General features: G+C 36.7%; 1 protein-coding gene across 2 annotated transcripts in view; it reads left to right on the forward strand.

Moving 5' to 3' along the window:
- Positions 1–21,199, forward strand: part of KLHL1 (kelch like family member 1) — a 413,312-nt gene that overhangs the window by 374,637 nt on the left and 17,476 nt on the right. For both annotated transcript variants that reach the window (XM_055244557.2, XM_055244559.2), the window contains one exon: positions 19,369–19,581. In XM_055244557.2, coding sequence (XP_055100532.1) covers positions 19,369–19,581 — 213 coding nt within the window. The remainder of the gene's footprint in view (positions 1–19,368; positions 19,582–21,199) is intronic.

Here is a 21,199-nt window from a genome sequence, read left to right on the forward strand (position 1 = left end):
GCCTCAGCCCAGTTCTGTGCACTTGCTGGAGACATGTTGCTATCATTTGGAGAAGAAGCAGCACTCTGGCTTTTTGAGTTTTCAGCATTTTTGTGTGTAGATTCTTTCTCATCTTCATGGGTTTATCTACCTTTGATTTTTGAAGCTGCTGACTGTTGGATGGGGTTTTTATGGGGTCTTTTTCATTGATGTCGTCGTTGTTGCTTTCTGTTTGTTTTTCTTTTAGCAGTCGGGCCCCTTTTCCATAGGAATGCTACAGTTTGGTGGGAGTCCACTCCAGACGCTCTTTGCCTGGGTCCCTCCTGCCCCTGGAGATACCATCAGTGGAGGCGGCAGACCAGCAAAGATGGCAGCTTGCTCCTTCTTCATGGAGCTGTCCCAGAGGGGCGCCAACCTGATGCCAGCCTGAATACTCCTGTATGAAGTGTCTGGAGACTTCTGTTTGGAGGTCTTACCCAGTCAGGAGGAGCAGGATCAAGGACCCACTTAAATAAGCAGTCTGACTGCAGCTTGGTGGGGCAGGTGTGCTGTGCTGGGGAACATACCCCTCGTCTGGGCTGCCCTTACTCTCCAGAGCCAGCAGCCAGAAAAGACTAAGACCACTGATGCATGATACTGCAGCTGCCCCTCCTCCTACGGGCTCCTCTCAGGGATATCAGAGTTCTCTTCATAAATCCCTGGCTGGGGATGCTGAAATTCCCATGGGGAGGCCCCCTCTAGTGAGCAGGAGTGGATCAGGGTTCTGCTTAAAGAAGCAGTCTGGCCACGAACTGACCCAGTCACTGTGTTCCCCTGTGAGAAATTGCTCCCAGTCCAGACCGCCCAGCCTTGCTGTCACCAGCAGCAGAGGGAAATAGCTGAGTGGAGCCGCAGTGATGGCAGCAGCCCTTCCCTCTCTGGGAACCCATCTTCTTAGGCAGTCTCTAGCCTGCTGTGCTGGCTGCCAGAGATTCCAAGCCAGTATGTTTTAGCTTGTGGGGTTCCGTGGGAGCGAGGCCACTTGGCTCCCTGGCATCAGCCTCCTTCCCACGGGAGTGGACAGATCTCCTGCCTCATTTGCTTTTGGAGTTTCCAAAAGCAAAAGTATGCAAATACTCCTGTGTCCAGTGCCTGCTCCAGCAGCTGCCCACCCGAGCAGCCACCATGAGTCTGCATAGCTTTGTGCTTGTGACTGAAGGCCCTGGTGGTGTGGGCTCACAAGGGCACCTCCTGATCTGTGGATTGCAAGGATCCATGGGAAAAGCATGGTTTTCAAAGAGGGCTAGCACAATCCCTCACTGCCTTCTTTGGCTAGCAGAGGAAGCTCCCAGTGCCCTGTACATCTCCCAGTGGACCTTCGCTCCACCCTGCTTTTCCTCACTCTCCGTGGGTTGAGCCAACCACCTAGTCAGTCCTAATAAGAGAAAATTGGTACCTCAATTGAAGATACAGAATTCACTTGCCATTTTTCTTCTCACTGGGAGCTGATTGCAGAGCTGTTTCTATTTGGCCATTTTGGCTACTCCCTCTTATTGTATCATTCTTATGCCTTTGCATCCTCACAGTTCAGCTCCCACTTATGAGTGAGAATACACTATGTTTGGTTTTCCATTCCTGAATTAATTCTCTTAGAATAATGATCGCCAGTTCCAACCAGGTTGCTGCAAATCCCATTATTTCATTTCTTTTTATGGCTGCGTAATATTCCATGGTATGTGTGTGTGTGTGTGTGTGTGTGTAGATATATATATATATATATATATATCTCACAATCTCTTTATCCAATCACTAATTGATAGGAATTTGGGCTGGTTCCATATTTCTGCAATTGCAAATTGTGCTGCTATAAACATGCATGTGCAAGTATCTTTTTCGTATAATGACTTCTTTCCTCTGGGTAGAGGCCCAGCAGTGGGATTGCTGGATCAAATGGTAATCCTACTGTTAGTTCTTTAAGGAATCTCCACACTGTTTTCCATAGAAGTTGTACTAGTTTACATTCCCACCAGCAGTGTAAAGGTGTTTCCTTTTCACCACATCCATGCCAAAATCTATTTTTTTTTATTTTTGGATTATGACCATTCTTGCAAGAGAAAGGTGGTTAAATCCATTGTGGTTTTGATTTACATTTCCCTGATCAGTAGTGCTTTTGAGAATTTTTTCATATGTTTGTTGCTCATTTGTATACATTCTTTTGAGAATTGTCTATTCATGTCCTTAGCCCACTTTTTAATGGGATTGTTTGTTTTTTTCTTGTTAATTTGTTTGAGTTCCTTGTAGATTCTGGATATTAGTCGTTTGTTGGAGGTATAGATTGGGAATATTTCCTTCTGCTCTGCGGGTTGTCTGTTTATTCTGCTGATTGTATCTTTTGCTGTGCAGAACTTTTTTAGTTTAATTAAGTCCCATTTGTTTATCTTTGTTTTTGTTGAATTTGCTCATAAAAAGTGACTTAACACTGTATATGTGCATACACACAGATACACATATACAATGAATACATATTCACATTATATATTTTGTTTAATGCAAAGGTAAGGCATATTCCTTATAATAATTTTCAAAATTTCTTTTGGTTCATTATCCTCTCAATTATTTTATTTAAACTTTGGTATACATTTCTCAGATTTTAAAAAGTCACTCTTAAACATCCCTTTAGAATTTTCCCTGTAAATAAACATTTACAGATTAATTTGAGAAAGATGTGGGATCTCTAAATTTGAAATATTAATATTTTCTTTTGAGAAGATAGTTGTACTTTTATCTTTTAAAATTACTCTCCTTGTATTTTAATGCTGTTTAAATTTGGCATGGTTATTCTTTCTGAGGTTATTCATGTTTATATTTTTTAATATTTTACATATTATGTGTTTATATCTATTTATACATTATTACATAATTAAATTATAAAAGATAATTTATATATAACCATTTAACAAATGCATATGTTTGTTATATTTACTATTCAATTTATAATAATAAGTTTCCTAGAAAGATAAACATTTAATAAACTAGTAAGGAAACTTTTTCTCTGTTTTCTTAGTATATATTTATTTCCTTATTGTATTGTTTATATTTTTAGAATGATTACCTAAATAGTAGTGATATCAGGCATCCTTATCTATTTTAATTGGAAAACCTTTATAGTGCTTTATAGTCTCTGATATCAGTTGTTATTTGAGATACATATATTGATTAAGGTTAAAGGCAGTATTTTATTGTCTGTAGTTTCCATAGTGGAAATTTTATTTTCTAAAATTAACATACATTTTATGAATTTGTCAAGATGATGATTGTTTTCTTATTTGATTTGTTTATGTGGTAATTTGCATAAATACTCTAACTATAAATCATATTACACATCTAAGTAATTCCTACTTGCTCATATTGCATTAATTCTTTAATTTTTGAATTCCATATTCTAGCTGTGATTTTGCATCAAAGTTGCTTATAAATGATTTCACATTTTTGTGATATAAATCTTATTTTAGCATAACATTATGGCATGAAGAAGCTTTCTACAGTTTATCTGCTATAATTGACTTTAATCATGAGAAGTGTATTTTCTTGAGCATGAGAAAGAAATGACAGTAGAAGTTTTATGTACACTATTATATATGGTACCTTTAATATTCTATTTTACTGATAATCTAAAATTTAACAGATGGCAGTCACATATCACTTCTAATTTCATCACTGCCACAAATCATTTATTTAGTATTGCTATATCTTCATTCTATATTGTGATTGTCCTAATTTGTTATTTTTCTCTGTTAGTATTATCACTAATTTCATCTTGTCATAGCATTTGCCAGTGTCATTATATGGTTTTGTTTTTTAGTCAAACAAGCATACACAGAGGCTATGTTTATTTTCTTTCTTATTTTCTTAATAATTTTCATTTGACTTAGTTCTGCTTACTCTTGTCTTTAAATTCAGAATTTAACAAATTATAGTATTAATAGTTGTTCTTGGAGGTTATTTTTCTTTATTACTGTGCTAGCCCATTCTCACATTGCTATAAAGAAATACCTGAGACTGGGAAATTTATAAAGAAAAAGCTTTACTTGGCTCTCACTTCTTCAGGCTATGTAGGAAGCATGATGCTGTCATCTGCTCGGCTTCTGGGGAGGCCTCAGGAAACTTACAATCGTGGCAAAAGGCCAAGGGGGAGCAGGCACATCATGTGGTGAAAGGAGGAACAAAAGATACAGGTGGGAGGTGCTACACACTTTTAAACAACCAGATCTCATAAGCACTCACTGATTATTGTAAGGACAGTACCAAGAGGGATGGTGCTAAACCATTCATGAGAAATCTGCCCCCATGACCCAATTACCCCCACCAGGCCCCACCTCCAGCACTGGGCTGTACATTCCAATATGAGCTTTGGGTGGAGACACATATCCAAACTATATCAATTATTATACTACAGTTTAATTTATTCATTCTCCTACACTCAACTACTGAGTGTAGTTGGATATTTCAGTTATTTCCTCTTCTTGACTATTAAGAATAATGCAGTTATGAATATTCTTATGTATATCTTTTGGTGAATGTACATACACATTTTAGCTGGCTGTAGACCTAGAACTTAAATTACTAGGCTTTACTTATTCTTGTGCTCAGCTTTAGTAGATACTGCTCAAACGTGTTTATGAGTGGTTTTCCTAATTTGTCCACACACTAACAGATTTTTAAATTCTGAGTGCTCCATATGCCCTACTGACTTGGTAACATCCGACTCGTCTTTTATTTATCTTTATCCATTCTGATGACTAGTGCTATCACATTCTCTACTTTGATCTACAAATGACTAATACATATATTAAAGATCTCTGATGTGATCAAACATCTTTAATATATGTATTAGTCATTTGTATATCTTCTGTTGAAGTTTATTTTCAAAATTTTCTCTGTTTCTGTTTCTGTGTGTTCTCTCTTTCATTTTGAATGAAATGTATAGTCAATTTAAAAGGGGCAGTAGAAGAAAGATGTTGATTTCCTGCACCCATTAACTCGTCATTTAGCACATGGATACATATGTAACTTCATTTTACTTATATTCTATTTTTTTGGGGGAGTGGGGGAGATATGTAAGTTCAGTGATTTTTTTTTTATCTTTCATATGTGTTTTTATAACCCAAACTTTTATTCTTATAGATGTTTTTACTATGTTTATATTAGTTAACATTCAGTCAAGAGCCAGAAATCAGAACAGTCATTTATCAGTCATTCTAAATAAAGGTATTTTAATATTAAATATAAAGTTTTGTTGAGTAAGTAAAAAAAACTTACTAGTTAACCAAAAATCAACAAAATAATACTATATTGTAATTTAATTAACTCACAATAATAGCTACCTCTCCTGGGGGTGGAGAACTAAAAGACATGGTTAAAATGATTAAGATTTAGAAGCTTGGGGAAGGGCCCTATGAACGGAAATTCAGTCAACTGCTATTTGGGCCACTGCTTAGCTGGAGCTAGTCTCAGCAGGAAAGACCGGGGACCCAGAGCTCTGAGAAGAGGATGCCAATCTGCTGGTGTCAATGGCTTAGAGTAGTCTCAATGAAGCCGATGGCGTGTCTTAGAAAAACTGCAAACTAAGTGTGTCTGGTGCTACAGAACAACTCTTGCTACAGTGCTGCTACAGTGAGAAAAGGATGGGGTGACACTCACACGAAAAAAAAAAAAGCAAACAAACAAAAAACCAAGACCCTTTACTTTCCTCTAGTCTTTCAGTCTCTGCCACCCACTGATGTCAGATCCTAACAGGGAACCAGGTTTTCAGAAAAGCGGTTTTCAGAGATTTAGCCCTTATTTCAAAAGCAGAAAATACAGGAGAGGATGCAGACCTGAGAGACAACAGCTTAAAAAGTTTGTACTTCCTCCTCAAAATTCAAAATGTTTTTGGGGGTACAATCTGAAGCCATTGTTATGACTAAATTGTCTATCCAGTTTGTTTGTTTGTTTTTTGTTGTGTTGTTTTGTTTTGTTTTTTTATTTTTTTTATTTTATTATTATACTTTAGGTTTTAGGGTACATGTGCACAATGTGCAGGTTTGTTACATATGTATCCATGTGCTAAATGACGAGTTAATGGGTGCAGGAAATCAACATCTTTCTTCTACTGCCCCTTTTAAATTGACTATACATAGAAATCACTATTCAGATTACTTTTCCTGTCCTTGTATTTTTTGGTCAGCTAGCATACATCATATATTAAGAAATCCTGTTTTGCTCTAGTATCATTCTTCATAAAAAATATCAGAGTGTGATATCAATACTTTTTGAAGTTTTTAATTCTTACATTGCCAAAATTGCTTACATTTTAATTAAATATGAATTTTAATTCTATTCTGTGAAAATGTTTTGAATGGTTCCATTTTTTACTTGAATTTTTTTTCCTTTAAATTGAATTAGTAGAGCTTTTACTTGGCATCTTTTTCTTCCCCCTGGGTGTGATTTAATGGTTTTAAAATTCTGTGGTTTGATGACTGGCTGTTAATGTCTGGGTACTTTTCCTGTGTTACTCAGACAGAAACATAATCATTAGAAAATGACCTTTTACTTCAGACCCATAGCAGAAAATTGTTTTAACACCACCCTCTTACATTTTTTTTTTGTTTTTTCCCTCACCTCTGCTGACGTGATTTTTTTCCCCTTGTTTCGCTATCACATAACACTAATGTGTCATTCTAACCTGGCTGTTGTTTCCCTAAATATTATTTTCAACACTTTTTCCAATTAAGAGTAATAAAAAACAATGAACACTTATCTTAAGTTTAGGTTATTTATGATATTATTTGTTGTGGAAAAAAAAACAAGAAATTGGCTTATGGCTTAAAATTAATGAGTGTGTTCTGACGGATTCAAGACCAAAATTGCATTAATTTCATATAACAAATTTAGTGAGTCCTCTAGTAAGACAGATTAAGCTAAGGGGTACATATGCCAGCACAGCCAGACTTACTTGGTGAATAAAGAAAATACAAAAAAAAGTGAATAAACGTGGATGTGTGGTGCTTGGCCAAATATAACCTCAGATTCCCCAAACAATATATACATTAGTGGTTCTTTTTGTTTCTTCTTTGGTAGCTGTCTTGGCTTGATTCTTTTACACTTTACATTCTAGCTAAGATGTCTTTTTGTGATTTTTAAAAAATTTTCTTAGCTCACAAACAGATACTGATTCTGCCTGAACACATCTTATAAGTAGGCTTGAATTTTAATAAATATGTAGTACCACCCCCTTAAGAATCTGCAAAACATATAAAAACAGAGTTTCTTTCATGATTTACTATGGCAAAATGGATTCATTCATTCATTCATTTATTCATTCAAATCTTCATGTTATTTTTTTTTTTTTTGAGATGGAGTCTCGCTCTGTCACCCAAGCTGGAGTGCAGTGGCGCAATCTCAGCTCACTACAACCTCTGCCTCCCGGGTTCAAGCAATTATTCTGCCTCAGCCTCCCAAGTAGCTGGGATTACAGGCATGCATCACCATGCTTTGCTTTTTTTTTTTTTTTTGGCATTTTTAGTAGAGACGGGGTTTCACCATGTTGGCCAGGTTGGTCTCCAACTCCTGACCTCAGGTGATCTGCCCACCTTGGCTTCCCAAAATGCTAGAATTACAGGCATGCAAAGCTTCATGTTAATAATTCTGGAACCCAGGAGGCGGAGGCTGCAGTGAGCTGAGATCGCGCCACTGCACACTCCAGCCTGGGCGACAGAGACTCTGTATCAAACAAACAAAAACATAATTTTTACAAGGCAGTTGTAATTTCTGTTCAGTCTGAAGCACAGATGGCTTAAAGCATCATGAAAGCAGGATTCATTGTCTGTTGTTTTTCTATTATGTCCTAATACCTAGCACAGTGCCTTAAGCCTCAAGGTCCATCACTTGAATAGTGCCTTCCAATATTCTGTTTCTATTTTTTATTCAAATTTTGGTATTCTTCTTCTCAAAGGTGGCACCCAAAATTGTATATGTTTTAATTAATCTTAGACTCATACATTAAAAAAGAAAGAAAGACAAAAGAAATTGCTGTTTACTGAATCTCAGTTGGGGCTACTAATAAGCTCAGGAGAATTTTAATTCACATACTGAAAGAGATGATTTTTAAGGGACCTGATTGATTTATCAGATATCCAGAATGGATATGTAATGGGGGGAATCATTCTAATAAGAAAGAAAAATTTGTATCAAGTCCTTGAATATAAAATGCAAAATTTAAGTTTGGCAGGAACATAATGAAAGGGAGTGGCCCCAGAGAGATCATATAGTAACTTGGCTGAGGTAAAAATATTGCAAATATTTTTTAAAAAAAGGGCAGTGATGTGTTTTCATTTCAATTTTATAAATATTCACTCTGGTTGAAGAGTTGTTTCTAATTGCTCAAGGAAACTGTACAATTAGTAGAATTTCATCACAATAGTTGACTGGCTAAGATATATGCCAGTTGTTGAAATGTATTATTTAATAAATTATGCCTCAGAATTAAAATGTATTTCAACAATTCATTTTGGTGCCGTATTTGAGCATGGTCACTTCCAGGTTCTTCATTCTGGAATATAGTGGCTTTAATGGCTTAGACTTCACTTTCTTTCTCCATTCTCTTTTCTTGACACCTGCCTTACAACCACCTGATGTCTCAGCCACACCAAATCATTCCAGTTCCCTGAACCTACCTAGATTGTCCCCACCCCTTTGCCTTTTCACTTACTCATGTTTCTATCTAGATTCCCCTTTCATTGCTTTTTCTTATTAACTTGTGACTGTCCACTATTCACTGTCCACTTAGTTTCCTGGTCAATATTCACTTGGTCTTTGAATACATTTGAAAACTCTCTAGATTGATAAACAAACCCAAGTCTAGCTCTCTATGTGCAAGATTTGTGTGGCAAGATCAGTATTAACAGGACTGAGTTTATTGTACTTGAAAACAATAGTGTCAAGAAATGTTAAAATATATTAAGATCTGCTTTTGCTTAAAACCAAAATAAGATTATTTATATTTTCTACCATCCAAAGCATAGTTTAATCTGTACCTTTCCTGTGAACCCTTTTTGAATCCACTCAGTTAAAATTAATCTTTCTTTCTTCCCTACTTTTGTGTTCCTGAGACACATAATTAATAATTTTCCCTGCCATTTGTCAAAGTCTTGCTTCAGTGGAACTTAAACAGGTGCTTTTTCATTGATAAGTTTCCACAGATAAATCACTATTTTTTCTAGAATTAAAAACAAGTGCTTCATTCATTTTTTTAAAAATTTCACAAACATGTACTGGTCATGATGATGTATCAAAGAAGACAGATAAATTCTGCCCTCAGAGAGCTTACATTATACTAAAAGGAACTAGAAAACAATAACAAATAAGTTGCAGCATTATAAAACACGTAGAGTGGGAGCAGAGGAAATACGGAGGGATTAAGGTTGAACTGACAGTTTTGGGTTGGTGAACTCCGCCAAGTTTGGATATGTGATGAATTGATCTAAATTAATTCGCATATTTACAATTGTCAGATTCTTTTCATAAATTTGGGTATGTTTTAATAAATAGAGGTAGGTAGACCCTATCAGGCTTCACAACCTCATTTACCAGCTGTGTGTTGTAATAGTAGCAAGTGTCAAGAGGAGTTTGCAATAGACACCATCATTTCTTAGCAAGTAGAAAGAAAAGCAGTCACCAATGTATTGCTGTAGCTTAGTGAAATCCCACTCACTGTCCTGTAAAGCACTTTAAAAAGTACCATATCCAGAATCTACAATGGACTCAAACAAATTTACAAGAAAAAAACAAACAACCCCATCAAAAAGTGGGCAAAGGACATGAACAGACACTTCTCAAAAGAAGACATTTATGCAGCCAAAAAACACATGCAAAAATGCTCATCATCACTGGCCATCAGAGAAATGCAAATCACAACCACAATGAGATACCATCTCACACAAGTTAGAATGGCAATCATTAAAAAGTCAGGAAACAACAGGTGCTGGAGAGGATGGGGAGAAATAGGAACACTTTTACACTGTTGGTGGGACTGTAAACTAGTTCAACCATTGTGGAAGTCAGTGTGGCGATTCCTCAGGGACCTAGAACTAAAAATACCATTTGACCCAGCCATCCCATTACTGGGTATATACCCAAAGGACTAGAAATCATGCTGCTATAAAGACACATGCACACGTATGTTTATTGCGGCACTATTCACAATAGCAAAGACTTGGAACCAACCCAAATGTCCAACAATGATAGACTGGATTAAGAAAATATGGCACATATACACCATGGAATACTATGCAGCCATAAAAAATGATGAGTTCATGTCCTTTGTAGGGACATGGATGAAACTGGAAACCATCATTCTCAGTAAACTATCACAAGGACAAAAAACCAAACACCACATGTTCTCACTCATAGGTGGGAAGTGAACAATGAGAACTCATGGACACAGGAAGGGGAACATCACACTCTGGGGACTGTTGTGGGGTAGGGGGAGGGGGGAGAGACAGCATTAGGAGATATACCTAATGCTAAATGACGAGTTAATGGGTGCAGCAAACCAACATGGCACATGGATACATATGTAACGAACCTGCACATTGTACACATGTACCCTAAAACCTAAAGTATAATAAAAAATAATAATAAAAATAAAAATAAAAGTAAAAATAAAAGAATTTCTGATTCTTCACAGTTCTTGACAATGCTCATACTCTAGCAATGCAGCCTGGGTCTCATCACTTGTAAAACTATGTTTACACACATTCAAACACATATCCTAATCAGTACAGGATTTGTTTTGTTGAGCTGCTGTATTGTATGTAATAGAATATAAAATGTATGGCACTAACTTAGACGAGCACCTGCTAACTAGGCCTCAAGACATTGAAACCTGGTGGCTGAATGTTAGGTGAAACTTATCTGTATGCTGGTAAACACATAAATAGGCAAAATAGCAGGGAAGACTCAGATTCTTGCAATTCTCAGCAAGGTCCTAGAAAAGTGCACTTAGTCAACAATATTTCTGGATCTCCTATCAATTCCTGGCATGCAAGGATATACTGGTCAACATTTATAGTAAATGGAACTATGAAGCTGATGGTTTTGAAGAATGTTATTTTTCTGTCCTTAACTCGCTGCCTTGTAATGAAACCTTAACTCCATAACATGGCATGCAACTCCCTTCATTTTAAGTCTAACTTTCTTATCCTACAAGCTGCATCTCTTTCATCCCCTCCTTTACTACCACCCCTTCCATCAATATGACATACCTGTCACTCTTCATTCATCAACTGCTATGACCTTTCATGCCCCTGGTCCTTACATATAATGCTTTCCTTGCATGTAAAGCTTCCCCCGTTTTTTTTATCTTACAAATTTTTACTCATCTTTCAACTCAAAGTGGAAATGTCACATTGCCTTTCTTGCTGTGAAACTGTCAGCTGTCACTTCCTATGCTGCCAGTGCATTGACTTCCATCATCAGATTATTCTATGCTCTTCAAATTCCCAACATCTAATTTGTCATTTCAGTGAAAGAAGCAGGGAATCAGTTTAAACTATGAGTAAATAGCTGGTGAGGGGGAGATCTAAGAAGATTACCTTTGATGATTGTTTCTGTTTTTGTGTTTTGAGACAGAGTCTGGCTCGGTCGCCCAGGCTGGAGTGCAGTGACATGATTCCAGCCCACTGTAGCCTTGACCTCCTGGGTTCAAGTGTTCCTCCTGCCTCAGCCTCTGAGTAGCTGGGACTACAGGCATGTGCTAACATACCCAGCTAATTTTTGTAATTTTTGTAGAGATGGGGTTTCGCCATGTTGCCCAGGCTGGTCTTGAACTCCTGGGTTAAAGTCATCCTTCCACTTTGGCCTCCCAAAGTGCTGGGATTATAAGCGTGAGCCACTGTGTTTGACCTGATAATTATTCCTGAAAACTTGTGTGTATATTGTAGCATAGATTTGAACTGCTCAGAGTTCATTATTTAAATGCCTTGGTTATTTTTATGCTTTTAAGAATAATTATAGTAATAGGTATTGTTACTTATTTTTACATTCTCGTTCTTGGCCTAATTCACACTTAATTTATATTCACAAATAAATGGATTGCAGACAATGCTGGTTGGTAGCATATATTCAAAAGTACATATTTTAATTTTTTTGAAAGTATTGAAATCTATTGGTTTTAATAATGGATCCATGAAGTAGTCCAAAATAACAATATTATTTCTTTTACACAAATTCCTATTTTCTCATGTCTTTTTCGAAGGTCTTTCTTGCGAAAAAATTCAGTGTATTTTCAAGTAATTTTGCCTTGATAGTATTAACTGTCTTAGTATTGTTATTTTTTATGTTATTAAAATTATAATTACACTTTTAATCTGAGGACATATCAATTTATGAATGACATGAAAAGAACACACCATAGGACACACCATATACTAAATGAAAGACACCACTGACAATGGAGCTTTAGTTAGTAATTTATAAAATAGCAGCAGATATAAAGCATTTATTTTACAAAAAGAACTGCCAAATATTATTTCATATTTACCAAGGCATTACATAAACTTCTTGTGTGTTAAAATCCCTATGTTACTGGATTTTTATTGGGGGAGGATTCATAAAATGTGTACTTACATCAAAGAAATAAGTTATATTATAACCTGTGAACTTTGCTATTTGCAAATAAAATATATGTTTATATATGCTATTAGTGAAAAAATATGCTGATAGGCTAAGTGTTTAACTTCTTTAATGTAACCAGTAAATAATCAAAATGTAGAAAAAAAATCGGTTCTTATCACACAGCCAGGAAAGTTAGGCACGTAGACACCTTGAAGGATGAAAGGCAATGGAATTTATTGGGTGAAAAGGAAAAAAACTCAGCAAAGCAAGGGTGGTTTCTGTTAACAGGTCCCCATCTCACAGATTGAATCCCAAGTCCCCACCCAGGAACAGGAGAGTCCAGGCTCTTCCCCCCTGCAAATGTAAGAGCTTCCCAAGCCTCCACCCCATCCACACAGTGAACAGGCTGGAGATTCTCAAGGGACCTTCCCCCTTTCTCCCTCCTGCATGTATCAATAACATGTTTTTATATTCTGGAGTTCAAAAAAAAATATGTGGAATATTTATTAATTCACTTATTCCTCCTGCATAATAGATTTTTTACTGGGCAAATTTGGTTTAATATATAGCATCTTAATTTTCTTATTGAGGCCATTTCTTCCTATCCGAATTTGTTGAGTTTTTATCATGAAAGTGTGCTGAATTTTGTGAAATGCGTTTTCTGCATCTGTTGAGATGATCATGTGATTTTTATCCTTTATTCTATTCATGTGGTGTATGTATGGCTTTATTTTTTTTTTTTTTTTTTTTTTTTGAGACGGAGTCTTGCTCTGTTGCCCAGGCTGGAGTGCAGTGGCTCAATCTCGGCTCACTGCAAGCTCCGCCTCCCGGGTTCACGCCATTCTCCTGCCTCAGCCTCTCCGAGTAGCTGGGACTACAGGCGCCCGCCACCACGCCCGGCTAATTTTTTGTATTTTTAGTAGAGACGGGGTTTCACCGTGGTCTCGATCTCCTGACCTCGTGATCCGCCTGCCTCAGCCTCCCAAAGTGCTGGGATTACAAGCGTGAGCCACCGCGCCCGGCCCAATGTATGGCTTTAATCAAGATTTTTCTGTTGAACTATCCTTGCATCCTAGGTATAAATTCTATTTGGTCATGGTTTATGTACTGTTGGATTCCGTTTGCAGGTATTATGATGATAATTTTTGTATGTATATTCATAGGGATGTTACCCTCTAGTTTTTTTTGTTTGTTTTTGGTAGTGTCTTTGTCTGGCTTTTGTATTAGGGCAATGCTAACCTCACAGAATGTGTTCAGAAGTGTTCTGTCTTCAGTATATGAAAGAACTTGAGAAGAATTAGCATTAATTCTTCTTTAAGTGTTTGTGATGTGAACCCAAAATTTCTCAGACAGGTGTCAGTCAATTTAGAAAGTTTACATTGCCAAGTTTAAGGACACACTCATAACATACCCTCAGGAGGTCCTGATGACATGTGCCCAAGGTGATCAGGGCTACAGCTTGCTTTATGTATTTTATGGAGACATAATACATCAACCATTACATGCAAGATTTACATTGGTTCAATCTGGAAGGGTGGGCTACTCCAAGGCAGGGTTGGGGACTTCCAAGTCATATGCAGGCTTTCCATTTTTCTGACAGGCAGCCAGGCACGGTATCTCATGCCTGTAATCCCAGCACTTTGGGAGGCTAAGGCAGATGGATCACAAGGTCAGGAGTTTGAGACCAGCCTGGTCAATATGGTGAAACCCTGTCTTTACTAGAAATACAAAAATTATCCAGGCATGGTCATGGGCACCTGTAGTCCCAGCTACTTGGGAGGCTGAGGCAGGAGAATCGCTTGAACCCAGGAGGCAGAGGTTGCAGTGAGCCAAGATCATGCTGCTGCATTCCAGCCTGGGCAAAAAGTAAGACTCCGTCTCGAAAAAAAAAAAAAAATTCTGACTGGCAACTGGCTGAAAGAGTTATTATCAGCAGTAAGGAATGTCTGGGTTATGATAAGGGGTTGTGAAGACCTAGGTTTTATCATGTAGATGAAATCTCCAAGTAGCAGCATTCAGAGAGAATAGATTGTAAATGTTTCATATCAGACTTAAGGTATGTTGATGTTAATGCTGGAGGGGTTTAATGAGGCATGTCCAACCTCCTCTTCCATCATGGCCTGAATGAGATTTTCAGGTTAACTTGGGAGTGCCCTTGGCCAAGAGGAAGGGTCTGTTCATATCATTGGGAGCCTTAGAATTTTATTTTTGATTTACAGTGAGAATGTACCAGTAAAGTCATCTGGTCCTGGGCTTGCTTTATTTTTTGTTATTGACACCTAATAATTATACATATTCATGGGTTATAATGCTATGTTTTGATACTTGTATATATTGTCTAATGAACAAATTAGGTAATTAGTATATTAATCACCTTAAACATATATCATTACTTTGTTGTGAGAACATTCAAATCCTCTCTTCTAGCTATTCAAACTATGCAATGCATTATTGTTAGTTGTAGTCACTCTAATGTGCAATAGAGTACCAAAAGTTATTTCTCCTAACTGCAAAATTGTACCCATTGACCAACCTCTCTCCATCTACCCCCACCACTAGTTCTCTCCAGTCTCCGATAACCACCATTTTACTCTCAAATTCTATGAGACATTCTTTTTAGAATATACATGTGAGTGAGATAATGTGGTATTTGTCTTTCTGTGCCTGGCTTATTTTGCTTAACGTAATGTCCCTTCAGGCTCATCCATGTTATGGAAAATATTAGGATTTTATTATTTTTATGGCTGAATAGTATTCCATTGTGTTCCAACAAATGGAGCACATTTCCATTATCTATTTATCCATTGTTGAGCATTTAGTTGATTCCGTATTTTGGTTATTGTGAATAGTGCTGCAATAAACATGGAAGTGCAGCTGTCTCTTTTATATACTGGTTTCATTTCCTTTGAATATATACCAAGTAGTGAGATTGCTGGATCATATGGTGAATCTACTTGTAATTTTTTGAGGGACTATCATACTGTTTTTAGTAATGGTTTTACTAATTTACATTGCCATAAACAATGTATAAAAGTTTCTCCTTTTTCACATCCTCATCAGCATTTTTTTTTTTTTTTTTGGTAATAGCTTTTCCAACTGGAGTGAGGTGATATCTCATTGTGGTTATGATTTGCATTTCTCTGATGGTTGGTGCTGTTGAGAATTTATTCATATATCTGTTTGCTCTTGGACTTTTCTTTGTTGGGAAGTTTGATTACCGATTCAATATCCAAAATCTGAACAGACCTATGTGTAGTTTGATACTAGATTAGATAGATATCGGTCTGTTCATATTTCATATTTCTTCATGATTTAGTCTTGGTAGGTTGTATGTCATCACTACTTTTTAATGAAAATTTAGGTATATATTTACATATAATTTTTGAAATAATTTCAGAAACAGAAAATGTGTGATCTATTATTGCCTAGAACTATTTTATTATTAATTATCAACAATATTTGGTTCAAATAACTCAATAGTATAATTTATCAGAGTAATGTTTATGAATAAAGCAGCTTGAAGTAAACATTTCCTTTAAAACAATAGAGAATAAGAAGTTCATATCATGTTTATTTATAAACTATGTACGAGGGCTGTGCTAGGTGTCTCACAGAAAGATTCCCATAAGTAAAGTCCCTGCAAAATACATTTAGTTACATTTTAATATCTTAGAGTTATTCCATACTTCTTTTGAGTTAAATCATCAATTTAAATGAAACAGAAATAAGTGAGGTTCAGATTTCATAAGGTGTTTAGAATGATTAAAAACTTGTAAGTGAATAATTATTTCACTTCTGGGTGCTTTTGCAAGCTAAATTGTTCAATACTTGTTTTTTAAAATGTTCCTATTGGTTAATTTTAGCATACCACAAGATTGAGAGCAGACTACTTGCAAGTAATCAAGCAAAGAGGTATTACACACATAAAGGGAACACTTGGGCAATCAGATATATTTCACTATGGCAGCTATTATGAGAAACATAAACAGCTTTAGAAAAACATTCCCAGGACTTAAAATAATTTTACGTACCACATTTTAGAGTTATTATATATTAGAGCATGAATTTGTAAATCTACATCCTGATTGATTTATAAGCTAAGTAATACTATCTTCCTATGCATGTATTTAGAAATTGAATATTATAGATTTGTCTACTTATAAATATATTATATTGGATATATTGTCCATAGTAGAAAAAATAGTAGAAAAATTTTTTTTTTTTTTTTTGAGACAGAGTCTCACTGTCTTCCAGGCTGGAATGCGGTGGCGCGATCTCTGCTCATTGCAAGCTCCACCTCCCGGGTTCACGCCATTCTCCTGCCTCAGCCTCCCGAGTAGCTGGGACTACAGGCGCCCGCCAACACGCCCGGCTAATTTTTTTTTTTTTTGTATTTTTAGTAGAGACGGGGTTTCACCGTGTTAGCCAGGATGGTCTCGATTTCCTGACCTCATGATCCACCCGCCTCGGCCTCCCAAAGTGCTGGGATTACAGGCGTGAGCCACTGCGCCCGGCCGTAAAGAAAAAATTTCATCTGCGAACCCAAAATATCTGAGACAGGTCTCAGTCAATTTAAGAAGTTTTTTTTGCCAAAGTTAAGGGCTCATGACCGTTACACAGCCTCGGGAGACCTGACAATGTGTGCCAAAGGTGGTTGGGGCACAGCTTGATTTTATACATTTTAGGGAGATACGAGACATCAATCAATATGTGTAAGATATACATTGGTTCCTTCCGGAAAGGTGGAACAAATTGAAATGGGGAGGAGGCTTCCAGGTCATAGGTAGGTAAGAGACAAGTGGTTCCATTCTTTTGAGTTTCTGACTAGCCTTTCCAAAGGAGGCACTCAGATATTCACTTATCTCTGTGAGCAGAGGGATGACCTTGAGTTCTGTCTGCTGTCCTTTGTCCACAAGGAAATTCCTTGTGAGGGAGGCACATAGCTTTTTTTTTTTTTTTTTTTTTTTTTTTTACTTTTATCTTAGTAGCTATCTTTTTTTTTTTTTTTTTGAGACGGAGTCTCACTCTGTCGCCCAGGCTGGAGTGCAGTGGCGCAGTCTCGGCTCACTGCAAGCTCCGCCTCCCGGGTTCACGCCATTCTCCCGTCTCAGCCTCTCCGAGTAGCTGGGACTACAGGCGCCCGCCACCACGCCCGGCTAATTTTTTGTAGTTTTAGTAGAGACGGGGTTTCACCGTGGTCTCGATCTCCTGACCTCGTGATCCGCCCGCCTCGGCCTCCCAAAGTGCTGGGATTACAAGCGTGAGCCACCGCGCCCAGCCTTTAGTAGCTATCTTTTCTAGGAATAGAATGGGAGGCAGGTTTGCCCTAAGGAGTTCCCAGCTTGACTTCCCTTTGGCTTTAGTGATTTGGGAGTCCCAGGATTTATTTTCCTTTCACACATCTAATCTTATTAAAACACAAACAAATCATATTCTCCCTCTATTCAAAAACCACTATGGCTTCCTGTTGTACTCAGGAGAAAAGTCTACATGCCCTTTGTAAGCTGCCATTCACCTTCAACCACCACTCTCACCTCAGTCTCTGCCCCAGCCACCCTGGCTTCCTTCCTGCTTCTGAAACTTTTCACTCACTATTTAGTCATCCTCAAATCTTCCTTCCCCGGATATTCCTGAACTCACCTCCAACCACTACCACTCTCTTCCAAGTTTTTTTTTGCAAAAGGTTTCAGTGAGACCTTTTCTGGTTACTTATTTAAATTGTATCCACAATCTCTACCCTCACCAGTTGCATTACTGATCCTGCTTCTGGATTCTATGTCCCTTGCACTTTGAACCTTCCCCAGCAGTAAATGATATTTATGTTTACTTTGTATATTATGTCTGTCCCTGCTTCAGTAGAATTGAACGCATGGATTTTTTTTTCCTGATTTGTTCATGGACATATCAATAAAAGTTTTAACAATGTGTGGCACACACTGAACATTCAAAAATATGTAGTGAGCAAATGGATATGTAAATAAATGCAACGCTGTGCCTTGCTGTGATGAAATCATGACTATGATTAAATGGGGAAGGACTATTTTATTAGGATTAGACAATGTATTCAAATCATGTTAGTATCATTTATGATGCATAACTTATTTTCGGGGGTTCTATCACACTTCTCATTAATAAAATTATAGCAAGATGAGTGTATCAAGTAAACTTCAGCAATTTTCAATCATACTAACATTGTTGCATTCTTTTTTCCTGTAAAGTCTTGTCTTTAGCTATAGTATAGGCACTAAGAAAGTTGTTGTTAAGATAATACTTTTAGTTTATTACATTTATTTATTGTTCTAAACTGTGAGGATGGAACACAAGGTACAGGCATGTGTTACATACTGCCAAATCACTTGCTTATCAACAAGCAGGATAATGCCTTTCTCCTGTTTATGTTCATTGTCTTATATTTTATTCTGTATTTTAATAGCCATTTCTTAATATTTATTAAACTAATATGCTAATACTTATTTTTGCAGTATGCAATTTAAATCTATCCAAGTTTTTAGAAATAGAGGCTAAAATTATAGTTGTCTTAATTTCATCTAGTATACTGCAATTTCTATAGAAAAATAGAAATTTCTAGTATATGTGATCATTTATTATCTTTAACAAAATCTCCCTGCAAAGTAATATATTTCCAACACATTTGAGCCTCATACTGTGAAAATTTATTTTAAAGGACCTTTTCTTTTCTATATTTTGTCATCCAGACTATAATATTAAATCACATCTTTCCAATTGTGTTTTTAGGTTGTATTCAGTTGGAGGTCGTGATGGAAGTTCCTGTTTGAGTTCAATGGAATATTATGATCCTCATACAAATAAGTGGAACATGTGTGCTCCCATGTGTAAGAGGAGAGGGGGTGTCGGAGTGGCCACATGTGATGGTTTTCTTTATGCAGTAGGAGGTCATGATGCTCCTGCTTCAAATCACTGTTCCCGGCTACTGGATTATGTAGAAAGGTAAGACCCCAAGGACACTGTTATAGCAAAAGAGACAGTGCAAATCACATTGATGCCTGATTCAAGTGATTGGAAAAACTGCATTATTTAGGAAGGGTAAATTCAATACCTAGAGATACATTTTTAACTCCTTTCTCTCTCTCCCTCTCTCTGTCCCTCTCTCTCTCTCTGTCTCTCTCTCTCACACACACACACACACACGTACTTTCTTTTATTTTCTTATTCTTTTATTCCTTGCTTCCTCCCTTCAACTAATATTTATTTCAATTCCTACAATGATTTTTCACAAGTCCTTAAATAATCTTTAAATTTCTTCTTGATATACTTTTAAAACACACATTAAAACGAAGTTTTGAGTGATTTATGAAACGTGAATATTTGTTAACGCTTTTAAAAATATTGGATATTTTGCTTCTGTGTTCTATTCTTCTGTTCTTGTTTTACTACCCTTTCAAACTCTCAAAGGTGAATTATTAAGTTCTTATTTTATGACTACCATTTTTAACATAAGACAGACTGATTGGAGCTATATTTTTAATAATCCTGGTGTATGAAGGAAACACAGGTTCTCTTATAACTCTTTCTAAAATTGACCAGGTGCATAGAAGCTAGAGTAGGATGACACCTTGGCTTCAGGCCTAGGAATGCAATGCAGAGACTTCTGGCACAGCTATCGCTGAGTTCTCTTTGGGCTGTTCGTTACTTAGAACTATTATTTGGTGTGCAGTAAGGACTGGAGTCCTTAGTAAGATGCATGGTAATATTTCCTATTACATAGGATACATAATGATCCATGGGGAAATGAGGATAGGGAATATTTAGGTCAATTGGTTTATCAATTGGTATAAGATAAGTAACTCTACTGTAACAAATAACTTTAAAACCCTCAGTGGTTTAATACCATGATGCTTTTTTTCCTCATTCATGCTACATATCCGTGATATTACCACTCTGGTACTCAAAATGAAAAATAACCTAGAATATTGATCATTGCTGGTCTCTATGTCAAAAGGAAAAAGCCAGAGAGTAGTAAATTTTTCACTGGTCCTTAAAGCTTTCAACTGCAAGTAATAGAATTCTCTTTTGTTTGTACTACAATGACAAACCAGTAACATGGCCACAGAAAGCTTTATGGGAGTGGGAGAGCAGTATCCCAACTTGTATCTGGGAGAAAAGCGAGATGTCTGGCTGATAGCACTGACAGCAGAAAAATTTTCCTTTTTATGTTAGGAAAACACAGTCTGTATCCTGATTGAGGCCTGTAAGTGCTATAGATGGTAGAAAAAGGATATTCTTTCCCATATATGAAATTTTTTCTAAGGATGTGTAATTATTTTTACTGAGGATAAGTCCATTGGCAAGAGATGGTTTTTGGTAAGCAGGCTGTGTTCAAATTGAATAAAATACAGAAACAATATTTACCAATATTGCTACTCTGTAAAATGGACTGTAGCTTTATGGCTGTATACACATTGAGAAAGGCATTAAGTTCATTGCATTTTCACTTTAATATTTTCCAGTCCACAGAAATCAGGAACTACACGTGTCACAATGAAGACAGTGGCCAGAGTCCTAATAGGTTTATACTTTTATACTCACAAATGTACAATCATTTATT

The sequence above is a fragment of the Symphalangus syndactylus genome, chromosome 15 (assembly GCF_028878055.3).
Source record: "Symphalangus syndactylus isolate Jambi chromosome 15, NHGRI_mSymSyn1-v2.1_pri, whole genome shotgun sequence".
In the NCBI taxonomy this organism is placed as follows: Eukaryota; Metazoa; Chordata; class Mammalia; order Primates; family Hylobatidae; genus Symphalangus; species Symphalangus syndactylus.